Here is a 12,690-nt window from a genome sequence, read left to right on the forward strand (position 1 = left end):
GAGCTGAATGCATTTTAATTTGACAATCATTCCACCCTGGAAAAAGAACTGTTCAAAAAAATCATGAAAAAAAGCTCAAATTTAGGAGTGACATTCATACCTGCGATTGAATATAAAGGTCTAACCACAACAATCCTTTTTGTTTAATATACAATATAATATGCACCAAGAAGCCCTAATAGCTGCTGTAAAAAAATAATCGTTAAGTGGAGTAGAAACAGTTAGTCAACATTAACTCATCCAGACCAGCTCATTTGCAGTTTTCTCATCTGTTTTTCTGCTTGGAGATCTTACATCTGTTGATTCAAGTTCTGAAAAGTGAGCAACTCACATTACACTAACAGCTCTAACAGTCGCTAAGAAAACAATCCTGCTGAACTGGAAAGATGGACAGAAACCTTTCAGTATTTCAACGGCACCACTCTGAATACATTTGCAAGACAAAAGGCATTAAAAACAAATAACATAGCTTCTCTCAAATAGATATTGGATACTGTTTATCAAAGTCATTTTTCTTGCCTGACTACTTCTGCCATTACTGCACCAGTGACATAAATACCACCATTTCCCACATCCCCAGTGCCTGGGTGCACGCACCACCTCATAGCCTGTCATCTACCACTTGTATCATAGTAATCTGAATTGTGACACCCATTTTAAATGGTAAACGGTAAACGGCCTGTATTTGTATAGCGCTTTACTTAGTCCCTAAGAACCCCAAAGCGCTTTACACTACATTCAGTCATTCACCCATTCACACACAGGTGATGGCAAGCTACATTGTAGCCACAGCTGCCCTGGGGCGCACTGACATAACATACTGTGCAAACGTCTTTAGACAACACTTTCTTCTTTATATTTTGTAAGGAAAATAGGAAAAAGGAGCTGTGACTTATTGAAATGTGTGAACACACATGGAAATGCAGCATGTAAGGTGAAAACAGAGTTTGCAAAATTTTAACAAGCTTAAAATTCAAAATGACGATCTTTATTCTTCAACACTGAAATGCTGCCCCAAACCATGACAGAGCCTCCACACTGTTTCACAGGTAGCTGTAGACACTCACTGTTGTACCTCACTAGTGAACTACATGTTGATGAAAATTTAACCCTAAAATCTTACATTTGAATTCATCACTCCATAAGACCTTTTTGAAAGAATGCACACAGCTCAAATAAGTTATGGGAACATTTCAACCCTACATCTGATAGCAATGAACGAAATATTGAACTTGCTACCTCTGATCTCTTCATCAAGATAAAACTAGACTCAAACTTTCATACAATGTCTTATCTTTAAAACTGAACTTAAAATTTCTACTGCCTTTATTTGTATTGGCAACTTTTATACTGGAATATGAAAATTCTAAATATCAAATATTTATAGTTTCCCTCCAAATATCATGTCACATTTGACCTCTGACCTCACTTTAACTTTTCACACCTGCCTTTCTTTCAAGTTTACCTCAAAATCTTGTAAGAAAATCTTGTCAAGACAAAAAGAATTCTAGATAAATTAAAACCAATAAATAAATATGTTCAAAATTATTATTATAAGTATATTAAATTCAATTTTAAGAGGACAAATAACAAAATCTTGCACTTTCCACTTGTTTTTACTGCACTGCAAACTTAATGTTTAACAAGAAGGCAGAAAACAAAATAAATGTATTTAAACTACAATACTATTCCCTTAAAAGTAAACCCCGTCCTCTTGGAGTGCTTCTTGTTTTGGTTTTTTGTATTTTCCACACATTATCAACTGTTTCTAAGCTGACTGAGCTGAGCCAGTGATGTGACCCGATTAGACCTTTCTTTATCTACTGAAGACAAAACTCAGGGCGGGAAAACCCAGAAACAAACAGCAACTGAAGATAATGCATGGCAAGAAACTCAGCATTTGGTGTCCATCATTTTCAGACTGACCAGAGTTGTTTCTCAAATTACTGTTCAGTCTGCGAAAATGGCTGTAAAGTGTTATTGCAACATGTCCATTATTGTGGTGAACAGAGGCAAAAAACCCAGTATCATCCAAATATTGGAGGACCAGACTGTGAGTCCCTATGTAACTTTGAGGAAAATGATTTTTAACCTCTCACATTTTCAAGGTTGAACAATTTATGCAAAGAATAGCAGAGTTTTAATAAAAGTATTTGGTGAGTTGAAGCTTCAGACTGCGTTTTGTAAGAATCTGACTATAGAGCCATTAATCTATGTAGTCTCAGGAAGCATTATTGGAAAAACGGATTATTATTCAAATCAATCTGCGTATAAAAGGATCAAGTAGCAATAACAAGCTTGTGATAAACACCCCACCAACATATGAATGGAGCATAAGTGGATATTTTTATCACTTTAGAGGAATGCTAACATTGCAGCTTGTTACATATCATTACATTTATAAATATGAAGACATTGTAACACTTCTTCTTGTTGTCTGGTTACACAGCAGATACCGAAATTGAATTTAATAAAACCCTATCCTGCCAGATTTAGAACAGAAGTTGAACAATTGTGACTTTGCTGTCAATATTCAAAATTGTGCATGATTAATAATTCTCTTTGGAAAAAAAAGAATTCTGATTAGTCAGATGGCTGGCATCCTTTTAATGTGTGGCCAAACTGACCACTTACTGTCCAGCAGGAATTTAGTTTTGTCAGTCTGTTGAGGCTTAGGTCCTGATGACACTAATCCCTTTTTCAGCCCCCTGCTCGTCACATATACAGATAGACACACGCACACACTCTCACCAGGGTGTCACTGGCAAAGGGACGAGGCTTTGTGTCTGAGAAAAACAGACGATTAACCTGCTACACACACCAGGGATGTTTGCACATAGACAACCTGAACATCCAGGTCCAGCCACACAGACCAGTACAGCCTCCCTCAGCAGCGCTCACACCAGCAGAGGAGGAGGAGGAGGAAGAGGAGAGAGTGAGAGGCAGCTAGACTACCTGGCAGCCACGGTTGTACACAAAGACTTAGGGGGAAATAAACAAGCAGATGTTTCTAATGAAGTAGAAGGCTTTGTTTGAGCACTCAGAGGGGATTGGGGTTATTCCGTCAGACGAGTCACCGACTGGTCGGTTATATAGTTCCATCACAGACACAGAGGAAGGTCATCAACCTTGAGAGGGCAGAGACGTTTTATTAGTTAATCTGAACTGGGTGAAGTTGAACAAAGACCTAAGATCATCCTACATTTGGGAACCTCCCAGATGAAGACGTTTATTAACCGACCTTCCAACAAATCTGTGGGAAACAAAGACAAAGATGGCTCCAGACTGTCTCCATGACTTAAATGTAAAAAAAAAAAAAAAAAAAAAAAAAGATTCTGTTCAAGCATACTGTTGGTCAGTCCACCACGCTGGAAAAGTAGGGGCAATCAGCCACGGCAAAAGTCCAGTGGGATATTTAATTTATTTTTTAATAATTATCTGTTTATTACATCATCATTATTATTATTTATTAAACAATATTTTTAAAGCACTCAGTGTTAGGAGGCACAGTGAACATGCACAGTTTTGTGTAAAATGAAGGGTTAAACCAGGAAATGGTCCAAAACCAGCTGTGAGCAACTGGTGGGGTGTGGTCCCTTTGTCGGAGGAAAACCAAATACCAGGATAGGAAAAGGCAGAAACGAGGATTAAATAAAGTCATCTATTGCGCAGGTTGAAAAAAATAGTACAGATATAATGTTTTCAATGTTTTCCTTAACAAAACATCTGACACACAACCATCTCATTACCACTCTCACCCTCATCCCTCAAGTATTATCAGAACCAAATTACAAGAAGCATCATTTAATGCTCTCAAAACCAATAAAACTGAAACATTTGCCTTCTCACAAGATAATCCTTTTCTATCCATCGAAAAAAAACCAAACATATTTTCAAAGTTGGCACAGGTGGCACTCCCTGAGATATTTTTTCCTCTCCAAAAACAAGATCAGAAATTCAATCAAAGAGCAGAGCACAGCCAATCAGCTCGCAGAGTCCGTGGCAATAACAGCATCAGTCTGAGCAGCCATTGGTCCTCTGTTTCACACAGAAAAGGCTTCAATTGGCTGCTGCCGTGCCGAGGCTTCATTGCCTCCATGGCAACATTGCTTCCTTATTGCTTAGGGAAGGTGAAAACAGGGGAGAGAGGGGAGGCGACTTTCACTCAGACGCTACCTCTGCATTATTCATCCTTTGTCCCCGAGTGCTTGTAGAATGAGAGGTACTGACAGACGTGTGTTTCTATGTTGGTCCTGGTTTGGGTGGTAACGATTGGTTCAGAAGTAAGAGGTGAACGGGGTGAAATCGGTGCAATAATTGCACTCAGTAGTGCAACACATCCACCAACACCAAGTCTATATATAAAAACGGCCAGATGAGTTCAGAGGCGATCCACTGAGCCGTTCCCTGAGATGCAGACTTTAAACAGAGGTAACAGCCTTTAAGCTTCATTTCATTCTATGGGGAAAAAACAAAGCAAACTGGGAAATGTATTCCAAAACGAGCCTGCTACCCACCCTGTGTAACAGGGTGCAACAGCGCACATCTGGACTGGTCGGCTGGCTTGCATCATCCATCCGCAGGATGCGAACAGGCAACTCATCCTTAAGCGAGAGCTGGATAAAGACAACACTTCTGCTGCGACCACCGCTACCAGAAACAACAAAAACCATGCGGTTTGTTTGTTGTTGTTTTGACTTCGCCCCCACTACCAACAACAACAGTAGAGGGTGGGGAGAATTAGAGGGAGGGGGAGGGAGAAAGAACCAAGGGTGGAGTTACGAGAGAGAGAGAGAGAAAAACATCACACAGAGATTAAGGTTGGGGGGCTGGAGGGGTGAGCTCATTCACGACTCTTCCCTTGTGTGTGGTGTGTGGTTGAACACGAGTGGGGGGGGGGGGGGGGGGGCTAACGTCTGTTGACAGGCATGCTGGCCAGCGAGCTGGCTGGCTGTTCCTCCGGCGGTGAACACGATGACGAGATGGCAACAGGCAGTCAGCGTAGCACGTGCTCTCAGTTGCCATCGCAACCTGCCCTTGGATACAGCGTGCTGGTTGGCCGTTTCTCACTGTTGTTGTTGTGTGAGGCTGATGAAACCTCGTGGGTGAGGGAGGGCAAGCGGTACGGCGTGGAGCTGCTTTTTGGTAGAAAGTGTTGCTAGGCACATTAGAGGTCAGCTAACAAACAAACACTTTTTAATGCTCTAACATTTAATCAACCCACTGACCCCGACTTAAGCAACCTTCCCAGTTTTGATGGTCTTAAACTGGTTGTTTAACTCTTAAATCCAAGAAATACGTCTAATTAAAGACAAAGCAGGATAAGCCACTGATCCCCAAACAATTTAAGTGCAAAAGAAACATTTAAAAAGATTATCCTGACAGTTTAAAGTTGTCTCGCTTGGTTTAAACTGCAATGTGAAACTGACAATGCTGGAACATGTTTGAAACTTCAATGCTTTATTACGCAGATGAGAAAAACATGTAACTTTGAGAACAAAACGAACAATCCAACAATGAGTAAACGCACAGAGAAACAGATGGTAATTTCCACCCATTCTGGAAAATTCAGTCATCATTGGAACAGAATAATGCAAATACTCATCAGTTCCTGCGACGACTGGACGTTTAAAAGCATGTATCCGAGCCTGATTTCAAGGCTCCACACTTGAGGGAGAGAACAAAGAAAAAGTGTGTGTGGCCTTGAGTCGAGTGGCCAGATCAATACAGCATTGTGCTGAGTGAGCAGCCTGTTTGATGAGATCCCGAACAAATAAACATTCTGCTCGTAGCGCGCATTCATTCTGCACTACGACCTACAGGGAAGACGGTGCCATGAGCCGCGAGAGCTGGCAACGTGATTGATTACAAGTGCAGGGAGGCTTTGTTTCACCACTGGTAATCAGGACAAAGCAGAGTGGAAGCTTTGTGTGTGTGTGTGTGTGTGTGTTTTTAGGTGTTGCGGTCAGGACGACTCATATAACTCGAGGAATATGTCACAGATAAAAGCGTTAATGTAAAGGTACAGCTGAGGGGTGTGGATATTAAACATCGCTGTCAGGCGTCATCGCATCCCTCCTGAAGGCCAATCTCGATCTCCTCTAGCCTGTGTGCCATGGACATGACCAGCATTTTCATCTAGAAAAGATTAGGGGGGGGGGGGGGGTTCATGGAAAGAGAGAAAAGGATGGTTTAGAAATTGTGTTGCGTTTTGGGCAGGTAGAGGATAGAGAGAGGAGGGAGGGATTCAGAGCGGGGAAGAAACAAAGGGGGAAACGGAACAGGTGGGAAATGAAGGGAGCAGCGGGGAGCAGCAGTGAGGAAGAAAGTGGGGAGGAGGAGTAAAGATAATTGGTACAGGGAGACAGTGAAGAAGAATGAGGTAACCCAGAGAGGAAGTGGTCAGGGGCAGACGGGTGTGAGGGGCAGTGAGAGAGTGGGAGGGGTGGGGGAGACAGGTCACTGAGGGTAGAAGATTAAAAACCCAAACAAGTGTCTGCAAGTCACAGACAGACAGACGGAGGGACAGGGAGGCAGACAGACAGAATACATTAAGCATGGCATCAGGAGCCACGAGCATCATCAGATAGCTGAGAACAAAGACCAAGAGCAAAAGGGTTCGGAGAGAGAGCACGAATGCCACCTGTGTTTACCAAAACTGCTGCACGATTTTTGTTTGTCGTTTTACATTTTGCAAAGAGAATAAAAACTATCCTCCTATCACACCTTCCTTTCATTTAACAAAATGGGCGCACGCAACAATTTTTTGTTTTGTTTTTTTTAATCTCATAGTCAGTGTACGAGAACTGGTAAAACAGAAACAGACGCCAAATTATTCACTCCGTGCTGCAAACACAGGGACGTGTTTTTCTGTTTTTCTAACTGAGTGGAAGACAATGATGTCAAACTCGTTAAGCATGGAGCTTTTGCACACCTGAGTTACCTGCCAGCCGTTTTTTCCTACGCTTTCTGTTTCTTTGTTTGTTTGTGGTTTTTGTTTGTTGGAAAGCTATGGGATGCTTGACGCAGAAAACTATTTAGGACTCGATAAAGGCTAGGCTCTATGAGCAGAATCGATAACGGCACATGTATCTAGAAAATCTGAGTTACCGTTCTGTCATTTATTTCCCCAAATAATGAGGCAATCCTGATATAAAATGCCAGAAAACAGTAAAACTTGACCTGTACTTTAACTTGGTTAGCAATAAATGTCATAAACATAAACCAAAATTCAGTTAACAGACTAAAATGACACTTTTCAAACTCAAAAACATTAACAACTGATGAAAGTTCAGACCTGTTACTATCAAAACATTTTACTGAGCAATAAAACGTTTAACTTTATACCTACATGAGCCTTGGATTTAAAAAACACCCAGCTAGATATCTTAAAAATTGAAGCCTTAAAGTTGAAACTGGGTTTTTGAAGTGTATCATCTTGATGTAGGGTTTTGTCTGCAAACAAGTATTAATAGAAAGCAGCGATGTTAATATCTGAGCTGATCAAAAAACCTTTATAATCTTGTTACAATGCACCAATAGCTAACAAGACAACCTGCCTATAACCAGAAATTAATATAACTGTTGTGTAGTTATAGTCTGATTAATCTGTAATCTATATAGACAAGCACTAAACACTCAAAGCAAGATGGATTTAAGAAGTAAATCCAACCCAAATATTAACCAAAGCCAGTATGAGGTAAATATCTTCACTTCATTATGCACTTTCCTGGGGTATCCCTTTGTCTGCGTCACACACAGTGTAGTAATATTCTCACAGCAGTGACACTGGTTTAATTTAATCAGATGAACTGGGGGGGGTTTTCACGTATATCTTTTGGTGGATCACAAAAATGGAAAAGGAAGAGGGAAGGCAATTATACACAAATACTCAGGTCACGGGCAAAAAAATTTAACAAAGCATTTAACGAACTTTAGACACACCTACAAGTCTTTCTAGATATTTAAAAAGACATACGCTGCTCGTGCTTTGTTTTTCTTGTCCCATAATCAGCATAACCTGTTCCTAATATACTGCTGCACAGATAGCATCTCAAAATGCAATGGTTCACATGGTCTGTGATGAAAACTCACAGGTTGGTGCAAAGTGAAAGCAGAGCACCGCGCACACACACCAAGCTACCGTGACAAAAACACTCCATGACCAAAACATGTTTTTCTCCAGCGAAGATTCCTCAGCATGGTCTGTATCACATCTATTGTCCCCGGTGCAAGAGAGTGTGGAAGGGCTGGCAGGCGCTCCTGCGCGCTATCGCCGCCTACTGGCCAATTAGTGCTTTTGTGGGATATTTTAAACAAAGGGTGATTTAGACTTCAACTTTGGGAGTCATTCCACGATTCCCGTGAAAAATCTGACTAGAATTCCTGAGCAGTGATAATGAGAATTATAAGATGACACTAAATTAGGGTAAGGAAATTAAAATTGAGATATTGGATAACTGCAAACAGGAGATTTGGATGTCAACACTGAACCCTAAACATATTAACATCACTGCTATTATTCCAGAGAAAATGGTATAGTGCTTGCATAAGACGAGACGGATAGATGAGGTAATGTCTGATATTAGTGTCTGCCTGCCAGTTACAGCACAAAGGGTTTCCCAAAAGTAAGCTGATGTCACCGTTAGTACAACCTATGCATTGGGCATCAACGAAAGCGCTGCTTGTTGCTAATGAGAAAGTACTATGTCAGAGACAGGTCAATAAAGAAAAACTATTTCAGAGTTTAGACCTGCTGACCAGATTTTGATTTTTTAACATTAATACTTTTTGCAAAGCAACAATACAATTTTAAGGACTAATGTCAACCTGCGTTTGGAGATATAATCAGTTTACAGTGAGCTTTAGAGCAGAAAATCTGCTCATTACGTGAAACATTTTGTTTTTCCCAAAGCAAGACATCATCAGGGAAAGCAGACAAAGAGAAGCAGCAGTAGTAATTTACCTCTGTCAGCTGTTGTTCAACAATGCCTCTGTACTCCAGTGTTACTGGCTGCTCTTTGGGGCCCTCTGCTGCCAACATCTGGCCTCCAGAGCCGAGCACGTAGCTGAAAAAGATTTCCACTGTCAATAAAGTTGTAAAAGGAGGATTCACACCATGAACACATTACGATTAATGGTATTAAATACAATATCATGACCAGAGACAGTACAGCTTATTGCAAAATAACTAAAATATTAATAAAAATTTGTTCTAAAATAACAATATACAACATGTCTCATCTCTTCTGTTTGATATGTAAAATGTCAAAGCTTTGTGTCTCAGTTATTAATCTACTTTAACAAATCACCAAAATATTTTATTCTTTAAATCTTTGTGAAAAGTTGCACGGGAGATTTTACTTCTTCCTCTTCTATTTCATCGTGAGTATATACTAAAGATCCATGTTTTAAGTGGGGGTACACTGCTGGGTACACTGGGTTAGACAACCTTTTTGCCTTCAAGGTTCAAAAAGAGCCACAAGATTTGCTGTAGATTCAAAAAGGTGCTGAAAACACTCCTCAGATATTTTGGTCCATATTTACATGATGGCATCACACAGTTGCTGCAGAATTGTTGGCACATCAATGTTAATTTTCCGTTCCTCCACATCCCAAATTTTCTCTGTTATAGCTTCTCTATAATGCACTGAGCTCATTGTCAGGTTCAACAAACCAACTTGATTGAGATGATTTGAGCTTTGCAATGTGATGCATTATCCGCATGGAGTCATCAGAAAAGTAGTGAATTCATGAACCATGTTTTGTTGTTGTTTAAACTAAAGTCTGTCCCAAAAACGCACCTGTCGATGTCAGCGACACTGAAACAGAAGGTAAACCTCTTGTGGTCCAGGTTCTTAGGGGTGGATGTGTACACCATGCCAAGCACAGAATGGCAGCCTCGACAGATGAGATCCACAACCAAACTGTAGAGAAATTAAAGGAGGAAAAAACACAACAAACAGAGAAACAGATTTACTCCAACAAGGACACACATACATATATATAAAAAATGCCAAAAGAATGGCTTACCCTGCTCCTGCCCCGATGGACGTTGTGGAATCAGGCATGCACATGTGGTATTACTGCTCTACCTGTACTAAAACTGCAACGCTTCAGAGATAGATCTATCTCAGAGTCCACTGCAGTTATCTGACAACTATCAACACTTTTCATAGCTGAAAAGGCTGTTCACAGAGTACTGAATATTAATGGAAAGTTTGCATGAAGAGGAAAAGTGTGGTAGGAAAAAGTGAACTAGCAGGAGGGATCATTGCAGACTTGATTGTCAAGAAAGGTTGATTCAAGAACTTGGGAGATCTTCACAGTGCTCTGAGGTTGCTGTCACCACACACAGACATCCTCGGCGAAGGACTGGCAACTGTTGTACTCCACATATCAAGCCTTTCCTTGGCTAGAGACAACTGAAGCATCTACAGCACATTCTTCCATCTGCTGATCACCTGATGTTATTGCTGTGCTCGATGGGTCAGCTAACTCCCCTGACTTGAATCAGAGAGAGAATCGGTGGGGATTTGTCAACAGGAAGATGACAAACACCCCATAACACAGACCAGCTGAAAGCCACCATCAAAGCAACCTTTGCTTCAAGAACACCTCAGCAGTGCAAGAAGATGATCACCTGCTACCTATGCATCAAGCTTTTCAAGGGCCACAGAACTGAGTGAGGAGTGTGAGAGGTCCATCCAGGTGATGTGACTGAAACAAAAACACTATCTGTTCAACCTGATTCCACAATCCTCTCAGGAAGTTTTTATGAGTAATTTCAGACTTCTAAAGTCAACTCCCACATGGTTGGATGTGTAGAATTTGACACTAGCATCAATCAAAAAAGGGAAATCCAAGTCCTTACTGAAATTAGAGACCATCTTGAGTTTTCAAGGTTCAAGGTTCTTTATTTGTCACATGTATAGTTATACAAGTATAACACACAGTGGGGGGGGGGGGGGGGGGGGGGGTAAGAGGAAGAACATATATATATATATATATATATAGTATATACATTGGGTGAATGTGCAGTGGTAGCAGCAAGCAGGTGAATTCTGTACATTAATATCAGAATCAGAATCAGAATACTTTATTGATCCCTGGGGGAAATTATTATTATAGACATCTGACTATTTTACAGAATAGACAATATAAACATATTTAAAATTAAAGGAATTTGAAATGTACATTGTTCCTTGGTTAAGTGTCTGGAAGAGAGTCCTGTCTCAGTCAATTATAGATGATGTGAGAGGGCGGGTGTGTGTGTTTAGGGCACGGATGGCTTGGGGATAGAAGCTCCTCTTGAGTCTCTCTGTCCTTGCCCTAATGGACTTGATTAAATAAGAAATCATAAAAGACTCCTATGTGCAAGTTCTGGTGCTTTCATCCACTTGTGAACATTGTAAGTTTTGTGCTACACTAGTATTAACTAGTAGTAAACTAGGTGGTAGTAAAGGACTGGAATACATATTTTACTGCTGGGCATCATCTTACCAGAGAGACTTTTTACTTGCTTCGTACAGTCGGTTCTCCTTTCCAATCATGACATTGTCAGTGACCCCTAAGGATAAAAAATAGGTCAGCTGAACGCAGCTCAAAAATCTGTAAATTCACATCCTGTAAATAAGCACACCAGGCCATCAGTCTTTTCATTCATTTTAACATGTATCTCCTTTTAAAGTAATAAATATGAAAGGTAAAATGCATGTCAGAAGGGCACTTTCATTAGTTGAGGCACAAAGTTACAGATATATTAACACCGACTTTAAGTAGAGGGTGTTTTTACTCAAATACTTATTTAATCTATTAACTTTTTTCATTTTTTACATTTGAAGTTCACATAAGAAAATAATATTTACATTTCTGTTAAATTCTTTATGATTGTTTTGCCCTTTTGAAAATTTCAGAAGCAGTTTAAATAGTTAACTTTGTAAAATGGGTACAATGCACAAACAATCAAGCATTGATAACATATAGTTAATATTGCTGGTGCTGGGGTGGGTGGTAGGCGTTGAGCCTACAAGGGGGCCCCAAATCAAACTCTGGACCCATAACAACTTGGGCCGGCTCTGGGCTAAAAGGGCAAACAATCTCCCAAGCCAAACTTACGCTTCAGTCTGATTTGGTTTAGATCATCTTCACTTCCATCCCAGGACAATGAATCGCCGACAGGCAGCTTGCATTTCGCGCAGATGAAGACCACAGGTCCGTCATCGCCGTTCTCCTCCTCGTTCTCGGTGGGGCGGAAAAGCTTTTCCCCGACCGTGGTGGAGTCTATGCTGGACGCGTCAAACGTGGAGTTATTTACACTTTTACTATAAGATTTTTCCAACTGTTTCCTCGTCGCCATTTCTACTCGCTTTTTCAAACAAGCTATTTTGAACTTCGGCGGGTTGTTGACGGTGAAGTAACCATCCGAGAGGTATCCGACGATACGAAACGTTAACCTGCACGCACTTCCGCTTTCGTCCTTCCACTCGGATGCATTTTTTTAAAATAATAATTTTAAATATGAATATTTGTTAGCTTGTTGTTGTTTGTTGGCCGTTAACGTATTTATTTATTAGCTTGTGGCACTCAGCCCGGTGAGAACAAAGCGTATATCAGTGGCGATTCTGTTGGGTCTCTGGGCAAATAAATAAATGAAAAATAAAAACAAATCACAGGGGCCACCTCTAACCA

The 12,690-nt window shown here is 40.6% G+C and overlaps 1 protein-coding gene across 1 annotated transcript; it reads right to left on the minus strand.

Moving 5' to 3' along the window:
- Positions 1 to 5,443: 5,443 nt before the first annotated feature.
- On the minus strand, positions 5,444 to 12,458 carry mis18a (MIS18 kinetochore protein A). Its single transcript, XM_004550063.3, has 5 exons — positions 12,118 to 12,458; positions 11,503 to 11,569; positions 9,804 to 9,926; positions 8,966 to 9,068; positions 5,444 to 6,138 (listed from the first exon to the last, which is right to left on the minus strand). The coding sequence occupies exons 1-5, from the start codon at positions 12,356 to 12,358 to the stop codon at positions 6,058 to 6,060; spliced, it is 615 nt and encodes a 204-aa protein (XP_004550120.1). The 5' UTR covers positions 12,359 to 12,458; the 3' UTR covers positions 5,444 to 6,057.
- Positions 12,459 to 12,690: the final 232 nt, after the last annotated feature.

Source organism: Maylandia zebra, linkage group LG10, assembly GCF_041146795.1.
Source record: "Maylandia zebra isolate NMK-2024a linkage group LG10, Mzebra_GT3a, whole genome shotgun sequence".
Taxonomy (NCBI): Eukaryota; Metazoa; Chordata; class Actinopteri; order Cichliformes; family Cichlidae; genus Maylandia; species Maylandia zebra.